The sequence below is a fragment of the Enoplosus armatus genome, chromosome 5 (genome assembly GCF_043641665.1).
Source record: "Enoplosus armatus isolate fEnoArm2 chromosome 5, fEnoArm2.hap1, whole genome shotgun sequence".
Lineage (NCBI taxonomy): Eukaryota > Metazoa > Chordata > Actinopteri > Centrarchiformes > Enoplosidae > Enoplosus > Enoplosus armatus.
This window is the reverse complement of record NC_092184.1, coordinates 3,703,946-3,720,468: the sequence shown is the minus strand read 5'-3', so window position 1 is coordinate 3,720,468 and position 16,523 is coordinate 3,703,946. Positions and strand designations below refer to the sequence as shown.

Sequence of the window (16,523 nt, the reverse complement as noted above, 5' to 3'; positions counted from 1 at the left end):
TGCAGATAATCGCAGAGATCTAAAATGAGCAGTTTACAATAACGCAGATGTTTGGGCTTTTTAAGAGCTGCTCCTTCAACAACTAACATATGTTCCAGGAGAAGGAGAGGCTGTCGGCCCTGGAGAAGAGATACCACAGCCTGACGGGTGGAAAGAGCTTCCCCAAGTCCTCCAGTGCAATGAGAGAGGTGAGAGAGCTACTGAACCTCTGTGTGGATGCAGTGAACACGAACGCACACTCACTGCTCCTGGCTCGGATGACTCATAGGTGATCCCTCACCACATGGGTGTGCAAGCGTGGTGATAATCTAAAACTAACATCTAAAACTGTTCAAGACACCTGGTGTAACCAGACTAATTTATGGTGGTTATGTGTTTCTAATGTCGAGTTATTGATGATTAGTGTGTGCAGCAAGCTAATCCTTTAATGGTCATGACATTAGCGGACTATGTGTTAAGTGTTTAACTCATTGGACAACAGACGGAGGGCAATAGACGCGCCACCTGTTTCGCACGTTCCCTTTATTTTTTTCTGTGGAGACCAGAACTTGCATCTAGTGTCTCGTAAGTTTTCTGCCGACATTAAAAGCACTCATTCCTGAATTGTTGAAACAGGGTGCGCTCCATATCAGCGAGGCCGACCTGTTGCTGGAGGATGTCCACTCCTCCCAGTATTCCCTCTGTCGAGCCTCTCCTCCCTACTTACATCCCTCCCCTCCCTGTCAGTTGTACCCCAGCAGCCCTACGGAGGTAACCAGACTAATGATCCCTGCATGAAGCCCGCTGCTTCCCCTCTGCTGTCTGTGCAACTCACCCCGAAGGTCACCCATTGTGCCGTTAGCGTCCTGGTCACACTTCGACTCTAATTGCACCTGTGACTTACTGTGTCTGCCCGGGTTGCTTTTTCCAAGTAGAACTGGAACACAGCAACTGTGTTAAAAGAGGAGGCGGCACAGTAGCTTTCAGTCCAAGTTGTCTGTTCCGTTTTTTGTCTGTTCCCAGCCCAGGGATGTAGTGGAAGATGCGTTAAACCCACGTGAGGTGCACACGAGTAACCAGAGTCAAACAGGAGAGCGTGTAAAGAGAAATGAAAGCCTTTTAGAGATTGTTTATAACCTTCTGATCACCAGCTCGAGGTCACAACGTCAGCATCTTCCTTATTTACCACTACATCGCTGGTCATCGTAACAGCCAACAGAAGTACCTGTGTGTGACGTCCTGTGTGTGAGCCGTTTGCCATGCCAAAGATGCACTTCCTGTTTGCTTGGTGTGTTCCCGTTTGTCTGTCGTCACATGCACCGCACACCTTTTTTGAGCGGTAATAACAGCACTTGAACGGCCGGGTTGAATAAGGGCCTGTTTATTTTTTTCCTCCACACGTAACCTCCTCCGGCTCTCTGTGCTTGTGTGTGTGTGTTTTATGTACTGTACATAAGGAGTACGGTACAGTGTTGTTCTCATCCTGTCTGACCGTTGTTGGCTGTTGGCTGCTGCTCAGGAGTACATGAAGCTGTCGGACGTCTATAAGATGTACGGCAGCAGCGGCCGCCGTGAAAGCAGCAAGCCCACCCCTCACGGCCGCTCGTTTGCCGTAGACGCTGCGTTAGCCGGCGCCTGTGAGGTACCATCACTTCCTGTCTGTCTCTGTGCTGATTCCTTTCTGTCTGGACTCTTTACTTTGTGCTCTCCTCTCTCTGTCCTCTCTCCATCGCCCCATTTCCATGTCATGTTGCTCCCTCTGCTGGTTTGCTGTTAATCAGACTGACTGTGCTGTTGGCTTTGCTGTCTTGCTGCGTGAGCCTGTGGTGTAAGCAGCTTGTACTCACCCCCTCTGTAGCTGCGAGGCAGCGTTCACTTACAGTAGACACTCAGGATCTACGGAGGCACCACATCAGCAATACAGAGGGTTTAATTAGGGTCGGACTGATACACGCGGGTTTGCTTTGAGGCAACCAGAAGTTGGTATGCAGTTATGGTATTATTTTAATAACTGCATGTCAAAAACATTCAATGTTCCCCTCATAGCTTTATACAAAAATGTTATTGTATAACAACTCGGGCTGGGTGTACTGACGGTATTTAATAACAGTAGTTTTGGGGGCATTTTTAGGCCTGTAGTTGATAGCTGAAAGTAGAGACATGACAGGAAATGAGGGGAGAGAGAAAGATCGACCCCACCAAAAACTATGCTTTTATCAATGCCTCCATTGAGACATCTAAACATATATTTTGCTACAGAAGTTTTCTGTTTACCATACAGTAAAAGGACTGAACTGAAGGACCCACAGTTTTCGATTGGTTCCCAGCGATACCCACGCTCTAATAACACGTGACAGAAACCCAGTATAATGCGTGAAAAGTGACTTATGCCTGTCTAGAGAATAAACATGTTAATGGCAGCACATTCGGGGGGGGGAATGACACGGCTCCATATGTCAGATGAACCCTAACGGTGATCGTGTGAATCGTGTTGCTCTGCGCTGTGTGTCATAAAGCAGTCAGTGTTTCCTTTCAGACCCTCCTCCCCTCACACCGTCGTGATGTAGAAGGTCACTGAGCGTTTCCCTCCTGCTGCCTGTCTTCATTGCTGTCTTTCTCCTCTCCCCTCTCCTCCTGTGTGTGTGTGTGTGTGTGTGTGTGTGTCCTTTGGGAAGGAGTATGTGACAGTGGGCCAGCTAAATCAGATGTATGGGATGCCAAAGGTGGAGTCGTCCCCCACTTCCCCGCTTCGCCAGTGCCTGCAGTCTGGAGCTGTAGACCCCGTCTTCTCCTGCCTCCCCTCTCCTCATGGCTCCTCCCTCTCTCTCTCTGTGGAGGTGTGTGCTGTCTTCCTTCCTTTCTTCCTTTTTTTTTTTTTGGCTGCATGTGTTTACTGGCTGTCACTGGTTCAACCGAAAAGTGTTTGTTTTTTTTCCCCAGGAGAATAAACCCTTAAATAATTAAATTAGGGGACAAGAAAAAAAAAAAAAAGGGGGAAATCTGTTAGTGTTACTTACAGATACTTGAAGTGTTACAGGATATTACTAGACTTTTTCCTGTCACTATAGAAGCCCATGGAGACTCAACCCTGTGATGTTACTGTATTTGTCAGAGTCGGGAGCTCTTACTGTCTGTTGTACTGCAGGTTTGCCTCAAGTCACAGACTCCCATTGTTTCCAGAGATTCACCAAAAGAGCCTCGCATTCATTCTGCTGATTTTACTAATATAATCCATCCCATTTGACATCACGTGCATTGAGGTTTTTCCGCAGCCATTGCCTCTGCATCATGAAATTAGATTTCTCCCCGAACTTGAATACATCACTTTTATCTCTTCACTTCCGCCATGACAAGGTAACAGATTTATTTCAAATGGTGATTCGCTGCATGATAGTCTTGTTAGTAGCAGCTGTATTGTGTAAGCAGCATGTCTCAGGCAGAAGAGACAGTGGGTGCCTGTAACTGGTAAAGCTGTAGAGATATACTGTAGGTAATAGGCACCGAGGACAGCTGAAGTGAAGTAAAACATAAAATTAGAAGAGAACTTAAATATTCTTGTGAGAAACTGGGTCATTGCAGCAGCAACATAGAATTAGAATGGAGACATGTAAAATAGGGATATAGCAGCTGCAGGCTATGAAGCACAATGCAGCTGACAACAATAATGTGTTGAAGGTGTTTAAGAAAAAACTTTAAAGTATTAAAAAAAAAAAGCCTTAATTACAGCTTTTGAGGGTGTGTAAAACAAATGTTTCTACCCTCTTCCTACTGTCTTTGAATGCTTTCTAATCTCCTCTTGTCCCCTTCTCCTCTTTTTCCTTTCTCTCCTCTCCTCCACCCTCTCTCCTGTTCTGTCTCTTTGCCGCTCTCCACTACCAGTCTGAGGGCAGTAGGCCTCACCTCCCCAAGCTAGACTTAGAGCAGTGGTACCAGGAGCTGATGGCTGGCTCCAGCCAGCTCTGTCCTCCCCCTCTGCCAGCCAAGTCCCTGTCAGGCCGCCGGCATGTGCTGCAGGTAGAGGGCCTCTCTTCTTCTTTCTCCTCATTGTTTCCCACTCGTTCTTCTGCTGTTTGTGTGTGCTGTTATTCCTCTGCCAACCTTCAGCTTAATTCAACTCACACCCAGGGAGTTGGAGTTGTGACTGTGTGTGTGTGACCAATGAAACGGCCAAAGACAGATCCACCAGGACACAGCGGCGTGCTGGAGCTTTTGTTGTAACTGGAACGTCAGTGTTTGCTTTGGTGTAAAACAAGAAGTCAGTTTATGTGTTTTAAGTGGAATAAAGCTGAGTAATCGCCTGTAGCAGAAGTCCACAGAAAACTTCAATCGCCGCTTATATAAAGTTAGAATGCGTGAACACTTTCAAGTCACCACTTTGAACGTCAAGTCATCCCACACAGACACTCCCACAGTACATGAATGCAGCATTAACTTAAGGAGGCCTGATCAAAGCGCTACTCAATGAAAGGTACTCGGCGGCTGTTGCAGGTCTGTGTGTGTGTGTGTGTGTGTGTGTGTGTGTGTGTGTGTGTGCGTGTGCTGAACTGCAGCCTAACTCATTTTTGTATTGTCTGTAGGCTCTTTGATATTTTTTGTCAGTCTTTGATTCTGAAATTTAAACTGCTGAAGGAACCTTGATTCATTAAGTTCACCAACGTCCGTGTTCAGCAGCACTCGCAGCGTAATGCTGATCACCAGCTTTTAACCATTGTTTTCCTGCAGGTGCTTGCAACTCATCCGTGGTGGATTTCACTCGTGCTCCTAACGTTGCTGTGAAAAGCTCCATCTGCCGTCCTCATGGGTTTGTGTTTGACACGCGTCATCAGCACGTCCTCATCTTGATCCCTTCGTGCTCTCCCTCCCCTCCCCTCAGGTGTTTCGCTCTAAGCTGGACAGTGACCCAGGCCTGTCTCTGCATCAGCCCAAGTCAGGCTCTGCATCCCCTCTGCAGCACGGAGCCGCAACACTGGGACGCAACACGAGCTCAAAGGTAACGTGTTCCTTTTCAACAGGTGTGGTGACGGGGCCTTCAACCTCTAATTCAGTCTTCATCCACTAATCTCCCTAAAATCCAGGGACTAATTTAAACCCCATGTAAACCTGTGTGTGACATTTAATCCTAATATTTTGGCTGCTCCCTCTGACCCAGCAGAGCCCCCTGCTGGTGGCCAACAGCACTGGCAGTCTGCCCCGGAACCTGGCTGCAACCCTGCAGGACATCGAGACCAAGAGACAGCTCGCTCTGCAGCAGAAAGGTAACTGACCTGGTCTGCTCCTGAGCGTCACTTTACAGAAACCCAACACCCCTGAACACATCATTTAATGATCCAATAACAACTAACTGAACGCTACATGGATGCCCCACATTGTTTACTCTTTAAAGGTAGATGCTTTGTTGCAAATAATGAAAGCATTATAACATTGTGCCATAGTTATTCACAAGATAATTAGATATGTGCTTTTCTTAGTCGCCCCTCATCATCTAGGTCTAAAGGGTTTGCCAGATAAATCTGGGGTGTCATGAGACAACAGGATAGGAAAACAAAAAAAGTTATCTTTTCATAAAAGATTTTGTTTATGTAGCACAATTTATGCATTTAATATAGCTCGTTGTTGGTGTTGGTTATTGTTAAGTGTTACCCTGCCCTTCCTCATGGAGCTGGGTGTGTACGTGTGTGACGTCAGTGTGTTGTAGAGACAGTTCTGTTCCACCTGCCTCACTCTTGTTTGACTGAACGGATCAGAGGGGAGCAGTCTGGTGTTTTAGCTCAGCTGGCTGCCACCCGCAGGTGCTGGGCCTTGAAACCCGAGTTTTAGTCACGTCTGTCAGCGTTTGCAGTTCAGGTTTTCTTCATGTCTGCCTGTCTCTGTCTGTGGACTTGCCTCTCCCTGCCCTGCTGCACCACAGAGCCCCAGACCACCAGTCAGACCGCCGTAGAGGGAAGCCCAGCAGGTAGATGGATCCCTGCGCCCGGGAGTTGATGATTCTTTTACATTTTCTTCATTTTGTCCGGCAGGATTCATCCTGTTTGTTCGCCATCCAGTGTCTGAAATGAACAGTTTGTTTCTCCTGCCAGGGGTCAACGTGAAAACTGCTGAGAATAATAATCACTGAGAAATGCATTTGCTAATGTATTAATTCATCGTTAAGCAAAAGAGAAGCAGAGAAGTAGATGCCACAGAGAGCATAACAGGCAGCCAATCAGGAGCCTGCTTCAACATAGGTGAAGACCAAAGACTGTGCGTACCTAAAAAATTCAAGTCCAAAACTTAAGCCAGTCTGGCAGGTTACTTTTATTGATTCATCCATCAAAGGTAATGTTTACCAGGACTTGACACCTGGCAGCTGTTAATTTCAGACCCTGTGTTCACCTAACCCCCCCCCCCCCCCCCCCCCCATCCTCCTCTCTCAGTCTCTTCCATCCCCGGTGTGTCATTAACTCTTCTCCCCCGAAGATTCCTTTTCATCTTGACTTTTGTCTGTAACGTCGAACAGTCTTTCTTCTTCCATCAATCTTCTATGAACCGTCCTGCTGGCGGAGAATAAATCTTGCATGTTCAGCATTCAGCGAGCTCCTCCTTTTTCACTTATCGACCCGGGCACGTCTTTCCAGATGTATCTGCCCGTTATCGGGTGCACAGCAGCGTGGATTTGGAACGTGAGAAGTTAGATAGATGCCTAACTCAGTGGTGACGGGACTTTATGGGTTTTTGCAATTATCCTGGAGCTTGAGTTACTGAGAGAGCACATGCTTTCATGTGCGGAGCATGGCTCATGGTCTTGTAGCTCGTAGGCTGGTGCTGGTGATGGTTAGGGTTTGGCCTGAGATGACCTACTCTACAGGTAGCATGTTGGTTTAAATGTGGTGGTCTCCCAGCCCTGTCGGGAAACAAACGGCCCTCTGCCGGCTTGTTGGTCGGGTTGCTTGCAGGTTGAAAGTTCAGTCATTGTTCCCGTCTTCCACCTCGACTCCAAATCAGAACTGACCCCTCCTCCCTGCAGGTCAGCAGGTGATCGATGAGCAGCGTCGCCGGCTGGCCGAGCTCAAACAGAGAGCGGCGGCGGAGGCCCAGTGTCAGTGGGAGGCGCTCCACGGCTCCCAGGCGCACCTCATGACTTCGTCCTCCTCGTCGCCCTCCTACTCCCCGGTCATGTCCTACAGCCCCGCGCTGAGCCACAGCTCTGTAGGCCCACCCCCTCTGGTTCACCACTCCATCCTGCACCACCAGCCCCCGTCAGCCGGGGAGCAGCCCTACGACACCCTGAGCCTGGAGAGCTCCGACAGCATGGACACCAGCGTGTCCACGGGGAACAACTCAGCCTGCTCGCCAGATAACATGTCCAGGTACAACGGAGGAAAAGGCACACACACACACACACACACACACACACAGTCACGGCCAGAGCATACTGACCATTCATTCAGTCCATCCTTTGAACCCCTGAATCTGATTTAAAATGATTGACATATGGTCTTAGTCTGGCTTTCCCATATATTATGTATCATCTTCAGTTATCTCCAGGCCAGATTCTCTTTTTCCTTTTGACGTGGACCCTTGAGTTTCGGAGGTTTGCATCAGTGTTAGTGTATCTAAACTTTTCCATCAATGTACTGTACATGTTGACCAAATTAGGTTTACTGTCCTCCGCTTGTTGAAAGTCACTAAATGCCACAGCAGTGGATTCTATGTTGGCTATTAGTGCCTTCAATCCAAACATATGGCGATCAGTATCAAGCTACTGTATGAAGTATTACAGTACAGTGGTGTTAGAATCCAACACACACACACACACACACACACACACACACACACACACACACACACACACACACAGAGACAGCTGCTCCCACCAGGTGAAGTCTTTGTCCACAGGTCGGCTCATTTGTAGACCATCCGTTAACACGTTCACCACAGCGTGTTCTGAGCACCACCTGTTGTTCAAATAGATTTTATAGCTCTCGGGAGTCCAATTCCAAAAACAATTAGTAATGTTTTCTGAGATGACTTTAATGGGATTTGTCCTGTAATGACCTGTGAACAGTGGGAAGGGAGGAGACGGTAAAGCAGCAGAGTTTATGAGCCATGTTTTGGCTGCTCATCAGTAACTGGGTGGTTTTTGTGTTTTTTAATAAGTTATTGTTCCACTTGCCAACAACAGAGATAAATATTCAACCTCCCTAATTGGCCTCATTTGCTCGGGTATGTTAAAATGTTTCCGTCTGTGTTGCTGAACTGAATAAGAGCTACGTACAATGCACACGTGCACTGTCAGGAAACATTGTTTTGCGCTATAGGACCTCGTCATTAAGAACGTCTATATTTCATCACATCTCCATCCTCATAGTACAATAACAAACATTTTTAAAATCGCTTAGCGACCAGAGGCACTTTCCCACTGCAGCTACAAAACTCTCCCATAACTAAAAGTCTACTGAAAGTAGATCAGACTGATGGAAGACCTTCAGTGTCACCACTGCTGATGCGCTGATTGTACAATTGATCAACACTTCACTGGACGTTGACGAGAAGCTTCAGATTGAATGATTTAAAGATTTATTCAGTGTTCATTAAAATGTTCAATTCTTATTATCAGTGTGGCTGTGGTTCTCTGGGATTTAAGGGAGACTCTCAGCGTTTTTTAATGCTTTTGCATATGTCTGAGTAAACACTGAAGTACTAGACTTTCATCGGCTCTGCAGGGAAATGAATTCCCAAATACTGTCTACAAAAATGCCCTGCAGATATTGTTTGAACCCTACTTTGTAGTAAAAGGCGATCTGAGTTGATATGCAGTCGCGTAGTTGTTAAATGTTGTTCCTCGTGTAGCATGTAGAATCCCTTTGAAGGCAGATGAAGGTTGCGTGGGTAACACTGTGCTTGTGTTTGACATCAGCGTCGGAGGAGTGGACGCGCTGAAGATCGAGGAGATGGAGAAAATGCTGAGGGAGGCGCAGCTGGAGAAAGCCAGACTTATTGAATCGCGGGTAAGACAGCACTTCAAAAGAGCGTTACAGTATGAGCAGCTGATTATTCACAATCCATACCTAGTGATTGGTGAGAGTTCCTGCAGGGCCCCTGTCAATAGCTTTAAATTGAACATGAATTTGAAAAGTAAAGATTCAGGACAGCGATCCCAGGCTCTCATTCATTTTTATCGGCCTCCGTGTTTCAAACGTCTTCATCTCTTTGTGTGCTGATGAAGAAGTTTAGGCTGGAAATACGAAGACTGATAAAGATGATCGAATCCATTTTCTGGTCTGGAGCTTTTTCTCCCACATTGCTCTTTTAGCCGTAGTTCTCGTGAATTGAGTAGTTTTTCCACTAAGTTCTGTTTATTAAGTCCACTCAGTTGATTTAAACCGTTTAAACCGCCTCTGATAACAACTCTCAAACAGATAACAGCCATAACAACTCTCAAACAGATCTACAGACAGATTATGGATCTGTAAAAACGTTTGGGAGTGTATGAAATGACTGCAAAGCTCTTATTTATAAGTGTGTCCAATCCAAATCTCTGACTGTGGGTACGTGCCAATTCCTTTATTTCGCTTGTCCTGGAATTCATTCCCGTCCGCCATCATGAAAGCTCTTCCGATGCTCTTCTATCAGCTCTGATCGTTGCTGTTTTGTACAAGTAACAAAACCAGCTCAACTTTAATACTCCAGATCTCCTAGATCTTAGATTTTATGTTTTCTGATTCACCATCTAGTTGAAAATAATAGATCTGTGTTGCGTGTGCAGGTCTGATTATCAAAAGAACCATAATAATAATAATAATAATAATAATAATAACAGCTGTGCTGCCGTCATCAGAAACTGACGGGCCTTTTCCTTGCATCTCTCCTGCCGTCTTCAGTGGATGCAGGTAAGAGAATTGGCATGTACCCTCTGAGTGAGTTCATCACAATTCAGAAAATTCAGAATAGTACCTGCTCAAGGTCTGAGGACCAAAACATTGTTAAGCGTGCGTGCAGGATTCCTTGTTTCTTTCACTGTCAGGTTTGTAGTGGAGACAATGATGAGGTCTCTGCGTGTCTGTAGACGGCATCGTACATATACAACACATTCACGCGATCGCCGATCATTACTCCTCCAAATAACCAAAAGCTTTCTGCCTAAAGAATCCGTTTCTGTGGCGGAGCTGCACGGTGGCCAGCAGTGTGCATAAATGTATGAGTGTGAAGCGCGCGTGCTCTGCAAAGCTCTTCCATACATCAAAAAAATATGTAATGAAAGGCGCTCTCCTGCAGGAACGAGAGAGCATGGCTCGCCGTCAGATGCTGGAGGAGGAGAGGAGGAGGAGGGAGGAGGCGGAGAAAAGACTGCAGGATGAAACTTTCCACCGGCAGCAGCTAGTGGAGAAGGAGGTCAAGATGAGGGCCAAGAACTTCTCTCAGGTCAGTAAAATGAGACGTAATTGAGTCTGCATGGTGGGGGAAAGTGGAAAATGACTCTTACCTGTCTGCTAAAAACATGGCAGGAATGGGCTTCAGGAGGGTGGATGCCTCAGGAGCTTTTCACCATTCAGTGTCATTACATTTGACCATTTTCATAGCAAAGTAACCGTATTTTCAGTTTCTCCTTCAGAATTGAAACGTGTAAAGAGCATTTCCACCATCACGGGACACTCAGTCTCTTCGTGGACAAGACAAAAATGCACGTGTGCAGTTTGATCACAATGTTCCGTTATTTGAGGTTGTTTATCCTCCCGCCTTTCCTTCCTCATTCTTTGCTCCGTCCAGGCCCGTCCTATGACTCGCTACCTGCCCATCCGGAGGGAGGAGTTCGACCTGCGCTCCCATGTCGAGTCGTCGGGCCACAGCGTGGACACCTGCTACCATGTCATCCTCACAGAGAAGATGTGCAAGGGCTACCTGGTGAAGATGGGAGGCAAGATCAAGTCCTGGAAGAAACGCTGGTTCGTCTTCGACCGCCTCAAAAGGACCTTCTCCTACTATGTCGGTAAGAAGTGTTAAGACGCAGAGATTCTTGTTCTTATTTCAGCATTTGGTGCTACAGGGTCAGTGCTGTTACTGTTTGTTCACGTAGCCAAGCTCATGTCTCAAAGGTCTGGAGACATTTTCATAAAAGACTTTTTGAAGACAGGAAACACTTTCAGACTAGTCCTGTCTGGACGGTTTCCCTCAGACACTATTGTTCTGAGGAGAACATAGTCCTCATTATTGAAGCCTTTTCCCCCGTAAAAGCCAAACATGAAAAACTTGCGTTAAAGCAGAATGAACTTGACGTGATTTGTGTAGCTTGTCGAAGCGGTCGGAGTGACTTTCTCCCCGCCGCTCGCGTCGTTATCAGACTGCCTGAGCTCTTCAGCATGACGTTCTGTGACTCTTGGTAATTGGGCTGTTTTTGACAGAAGATTCGGCCTCTGGTTTGTTTTTACAGTAGAGATGGCAGGAGACGTTTTTGACTCATTCTTACTGGTCAGGAATTGATTTTTTTTCTGAGGCAGCAAAAGACATCACACAAGCCTGCAGAGACTCCTGTATGTTAAACTGGGCTACCTGAACTCTTTCAGGGTTGCCTGTGAGCAGGCTCGTAGGCTACAAACAGCTCATAATGCAACAAATGCAATCCAACATAACAACACTGTGAGTGTTTTACTATTATTATTATTATTATTATTTACAGTATATTATTGGATTGTTAATACTGATGCTTTAATGTGTAAACAGCGTTTTGCTGTTGTAGTTGAGGTGGAGCTGATTTGAGCCACTTTATATACTGGTACAACAGTGCATCATATTTTATAAGTTTATAAGTATTTTCCTTTGAAATGTAGTGGAGTTGAAGCATAAAGTAACTGTTAATTTGTCCACCATGTGTCACTAGTGGCCGATGCATTCAATTCCCGTGTCATTTTTGCGGTGTACATGTAACAGTTCCGCGACAGAGGCTACAATCGTGAAATGGTGAAGCAGAAACATTTCACATGTAAAGTGGCGGAGATTTCCTGCCGTGGCGGAGCGGCAGACAGAACGCGCGTCCTCCAGACCTTGAGCAAGCGGCGCATGTCGTATGTGGCGTGCACGGTCGTGTAATTCGATCGTGTGCTGTGAGCTCTGGGACACTTGTTCGCTGTCAGGCCTTTGAAGTCCTCTGAAGGTTCTGCTTAAAGCTGCTTACGGCGTACCTTGTTGAAAGTGAGCCAGGGCGAGGAGGTGTGCTGAGATTACTGTGGCAGTAGTTCAAATGCGCGCAGCGCCGCGCTCTCTGAGGGGGCTGATTGAGATGCATCGCTTGCCCTTGTCTCTTGACCTTGAACAATGAGCAGCGGGAGGCGACGAGCGTGAGCCACGAGCGCAGCTAATTCAGGTTAATCAACCACAACCAACATTCTGATTTGCTCGCGTTCAGATGCAGTCAAAGAAGATGCAAACGCAGGGCTATTTGAATGCTAAAGAGGTCATTAGCAGATAATAGCTGCGTGTTAAAAGGAAAGTGTTATTCCTCGAAATGAAGCGCTGCGTTTCTACCTACTACTCTTAAGTTGGCTTGTGGAGTGTTTGTGCCTGGAGGTAGAGAGGGGTGTTGAGTTCCCCACCGGTTCCTCACTGCAGTTCTGCAGTGGCTGATGAAACAAACTGCAATGATGTACCAGAGTAGCGTAAGAATGCAGTCAAGTATGAAAATACAATGAGAGCCCCATTGGTTTTAAAAACAGAGAAAAAGTGCTGTGGTTGTCTTTTTCCATCCATCATCACAAACCATAAATTGGTCATGATCAAAGTTTGATTTCTTCTTCTTTTTTTTTTTTATTTGGAATGACCGCATCGCGTGTTCTCCCCTCCCCCCCGTCGTTATTCTAGGTGACATGGAAGTGATGCGCCTTTGCTTTTCCAGCCAAGAAAAGTCCGTCATCATCCGTATTTCTTAAGTCTTTTTAAACAAACCCACATTATTTTCCCTCCCGCAGACAAACACGAGACCAAGCTGAAGGGCGTGATCTACTTCCAGGCAATAGAAGAGGTCTATTATGATCACCTCCGCAGTGCCACGAAGGTATGCCGCGAAACGACCATTCTCTCTCATCTTCTTCACCGTTTGTTTATTTTCATCTTACATTCTCTTTCATTTAAAACCTGTTTCTGTGGTTTGCTTCTTTTCTCCCCCACGTTTGTGCTTTTGCTTTGGCTGGCTGCTGTCACAGAAGGGATTTTTCAACTTGAATATGACGAGTGTATGTATCCACGCTCTCTCTGTCCACCCATCTTAACCCTGTGTGTCCACACCGTAGACTGTGTGTTGTGATAGAGAAGAGAAGAGGGCTGATGATGCATGCTTGATGACCTCAGACAGCGCACTAGTTTGATTCTTGCTAATCCCACTTGTCCCCTCTCAGTGTTCCCAGTAAATAAACCAGTCAGGTACTTAGAAAACAAGAGCCTCCTTATTAATATGAGTCCATATAGCAGAGGAGATACCCTTATTACATTTTCACATCCCAGTAAGCACAATACTTCCTGACTGATTCAAGTTATTCAGCCATTTTCAGTCATTTTCAGGCTTCACCAAAGTACAACCCCATTTGACCTCTGTGCCTTTTACTCATTTTCAACCACACGTCTCTGTTCAGGAAGTGTTGTTTTTCCTTTGAGCTGGAGGTGTAGTTTTTGGCCATGTTTCTGTTCTTTACGATCAGGGCTGCTTGCTGCTTGACTTGAGCATTACACGTCTTGTCATTTCTTTTTTTCTTTTTTTTTATCTCCAACATAAAGCTGCTGCCGCTGCCTCCTCATCTTCAGTGTTTGTGTGTGTGTGTGTGTTTGATGGCCTGTCGCAGTTCACCGCACTCTGGCAAACTGTGTGGCTCTGATCAACTCTTCGATTTGTCTTGTCACTTCCAATGTCACGTTAGAGAAGTTTAAAGCACTTTGCAAAGACGGAACGATGCTGGTTTAGAAAAAGGAAAACTGTGGAAGGATTGCTTTTCCTAAAACATTCACGTAAACCTTTATCAGGCACTTTTCTTTATGGACTGTTGTCATTGATCCCCCAATTCATTTACAGTACCAGTAGTTTTGGATTATTGCTACAACAGTGAGAAAGCAGGAAGCCGGTGTGGTCCGTGAACGTGGCAGTTGCATATGAAAGTCTGAGTCTAGTTTTCCGTCTTCCAGAGCCCAAATCCCTCCCTGACGTTCTGCGTAAAGACCCACGACCGGCTCTACTACATGGTGGCCCCCTCAGCAGAGGCCATGAGGATCTGGATGGACGTAATCGTCACAGGGGCAGAGGGATACACGCAGTTCATGAACTGAGAGACACGGTGCAGAAGGTGACGAACAGATAGTTTCGGCAGGGACTCTCCCATCACAGACTCTACAGGACCTCCCTGTTTTCCGGTCCACACAGGACGCAGCGCCTTGTTTGTTACTTTTCATTTTTAATCTCACACTTTGATTTTACTATGTAGACGTTTTCACCGCCACGTTTTCTACATGATTCTGTTTGGATTGAAAAAGGGAGCCGTTAGAGGACACACACACACACACTTACACACACCTCTGTATATAAACCAAAATGTATACCTGACAAAGACTTTTAAAAAGCCTTTCTATATTGCCAAATGGAGATCTTGTAGTTACTATTTGTTGGTCCTTTTGTATTATTTGTTTCCTTTCTTTTTTCTTTTTTGTTTTTTTTTTTACTTTACTATACAGAAAATTGCCAAATGACATAATGCCAATGTTTTGTTTGTGTTCCATCATGACTATGCTCAGTTTAGACAGAAAGAGTTTAGAAGAATCTTCAATCAAAGGGTGTAATCAATCTAGAAATGTATTTGAAAGAATCTTATTCAAAATGTATGAATCTGTGAGAAATAACAGAACCAGTCAGTCAGCAGGAGCTCGAGATGATCTAAGAGTCCAGCGCACGTCTGTAACAGTGAAACATTGCATCAACCAAGTCCACAAGTCACTTCGCCCCCCATGCTGCTCTCAGACTAAAGACTAACACTAAATCAAGTGCAGCGTCTACAACACGTTAAGGTATCCAGAGCTACATGCTAGACATGTTTACTTCACATAGGCTTACCAAAGTAATTAAAGGTATGTTGTTAAGGCTTTGACCCACTACAGCTCAGGAGTTCACTGCAGTTCTCACTATGGTTCGATCAACATGGGGTTTGAAAAGATGGTACTGATATTAGTATTGAAGCTGCTGATAAACATTATCCGGTGCAGCATTTAATATATTTGAAAAATCTGAAATACAAATGTAAAAAATGAAATACTTTCAGGATTAGCGCGTTAGTTTGAAATACGCTTATTATTTAAATACGCGTCCAGCTCAAAAGCATTCAAGGCTATGATGAATTAGGTTTATTTCTCAAAATGTCAAACTGTTTCATTAAGGAAGTATGAGGAAGTAGTTTGGTTAGGTTACCGGGTCCTGTAAAAAAAACCTGTAAAGCTCTCTCAAAAAGTTTATCTCATTTGTTTAATCCAAACAAACAAAGAGTAAAAAAGTTGTGGTTTAGCAGGGAGTTGCATGCTGGAACTACTACAGTGACTTTTACCACTGCCTCCAGTGTTTATGCTAAGCTAACAGTCCTCTGGCTCTAGCTTAATTCTCTACGCTTTAGCTGCTTTCTTGCCAAGGGTTAGATGATAAGATTGATACATCTCATATCTGTACGCTAAATATGAAGCTACAACTAGCAGCCAGTTAACTTAGCTTAGCATAAAGACTGGAAGCAAGGGGAGAGAGAGCTAGCCTGGTTCTGTTCTAAAACTCACTAACATGTTATATCTTGCTTTTATAATTGGTTTGCAGATTATTTGTACCTTTATGACAGAGCCAGGCTAGCCTTTTCCACTTGCTACCAGTCGTTATGCTAGGCTAAGCTAACTGCCTCCTGGTTCCAACTTCATATTAAGTGCACAGACACCAAAGGTATCAATCCTCTTATCTAACTCTAAAGAAAGTAAATAAGCATGCCCCTCCCCCCCCCAAAAAAAAGTATACTATTTATTAAAAGAAGAAGTCAGACATTTTTAGAAATACACTTAATTCAACACTTCTTTGACAGCTTTGGCTCTAGATTTTTCCCTTTTGCTGCGATGCTTTCTAACCGCTTCCAGCCTTTATGCTAAGCTAGGCTGAACAATCTCGGCTCAACATGCTTAAAAAAACAAAAAAACTCCAAACTTTTAACAATTTATTATGTAATAACAAAGTGGCCAATCCATCATATCAGTTGGAGGATACTTACCGAATGAGATCCAACACTCCCGAAATAAAAACCCTGTGTATTGATCAACCGTAGCCGCCACGCTCTCAGTGTACTTGTGAATATGTTGAACATGAATATCTCACTGTGTCTGTGTGATGCTGCCATGGTGCAAAACTGCATATCTTTATGTGCTCACATATAAACAGAAAAGGCTCATCTATTTTCCAAGTAGCCTTTAGCTGTCTTGATGATGTGACGACGCAGCTGGGAAGCAGCCATCATCACTGCCAGCCTAAAGCGAAACCACTAGAGGGCGCTACAGAGACCACACCAACACAGGAT

At 45.3% G+C, this 16,523-nt stretch overlaps 1 protein-coding gene across 5 annotated transcripts in view; it reads left to right on the top strand.

Moving 5' to 3' along the window:
* The window catches only part of phldb1b (pleckstrin homology-like domain, family B, member 1b), a 73,215-nt gene extending 58,552 nt beyond the window's left edge, over positions 1-14,663 (top strand). For 4 of the 5 annotated variants that reach the window (XM_070905786.1, XM_070905787.1, XM_070905785.1 and 1 more), the window contains 9 exons: positions 99-188; positions 4,853-4,969; positions 5,132-5,234; positions 6,983-7,325; positions 8,876-8,966; positions 10,234-10,380; positions 10,726-10,945; positions 12,918-13,003; positions 14,122-14,663. In XM_070905786.1, the coding sequence (XP_070761887.1) occupies positions 99-188; positions 4,853-4,969; positions 5,132-5,234; positions 6,983-7,325; positions 8,876-8,966; positions 10,234-10,380; positions 10,726-10,945; positions 12,918-13,003; positions 14,122-14,262 (1,338 nt within the window). In that variant the 3' untranslated portion in view covers positions 14,263-14,663. Of the gene's footprint in view, positions 1-98; positions 189-615; positions 751-1,498; positions 1,622-2,654; positions 2,817-3,852; positions 3,994-4,852; positions 4,970-5,128; positions 5,235-5,887; positions 5,933-6,982; positions 7,326-8,875; positions 8,967-10,233; positions 10,381-10,725; positions 10,946-12,917; positions 13,004-13,151; positions 13,182-14,121 lie in introns of all 5 variants that reach the window. The other variant, XM_070905783.1, reaches the window with a different exon arrangement.
* Positions 14,664-16,523: the final 1,860 nt, after the last annotated feature.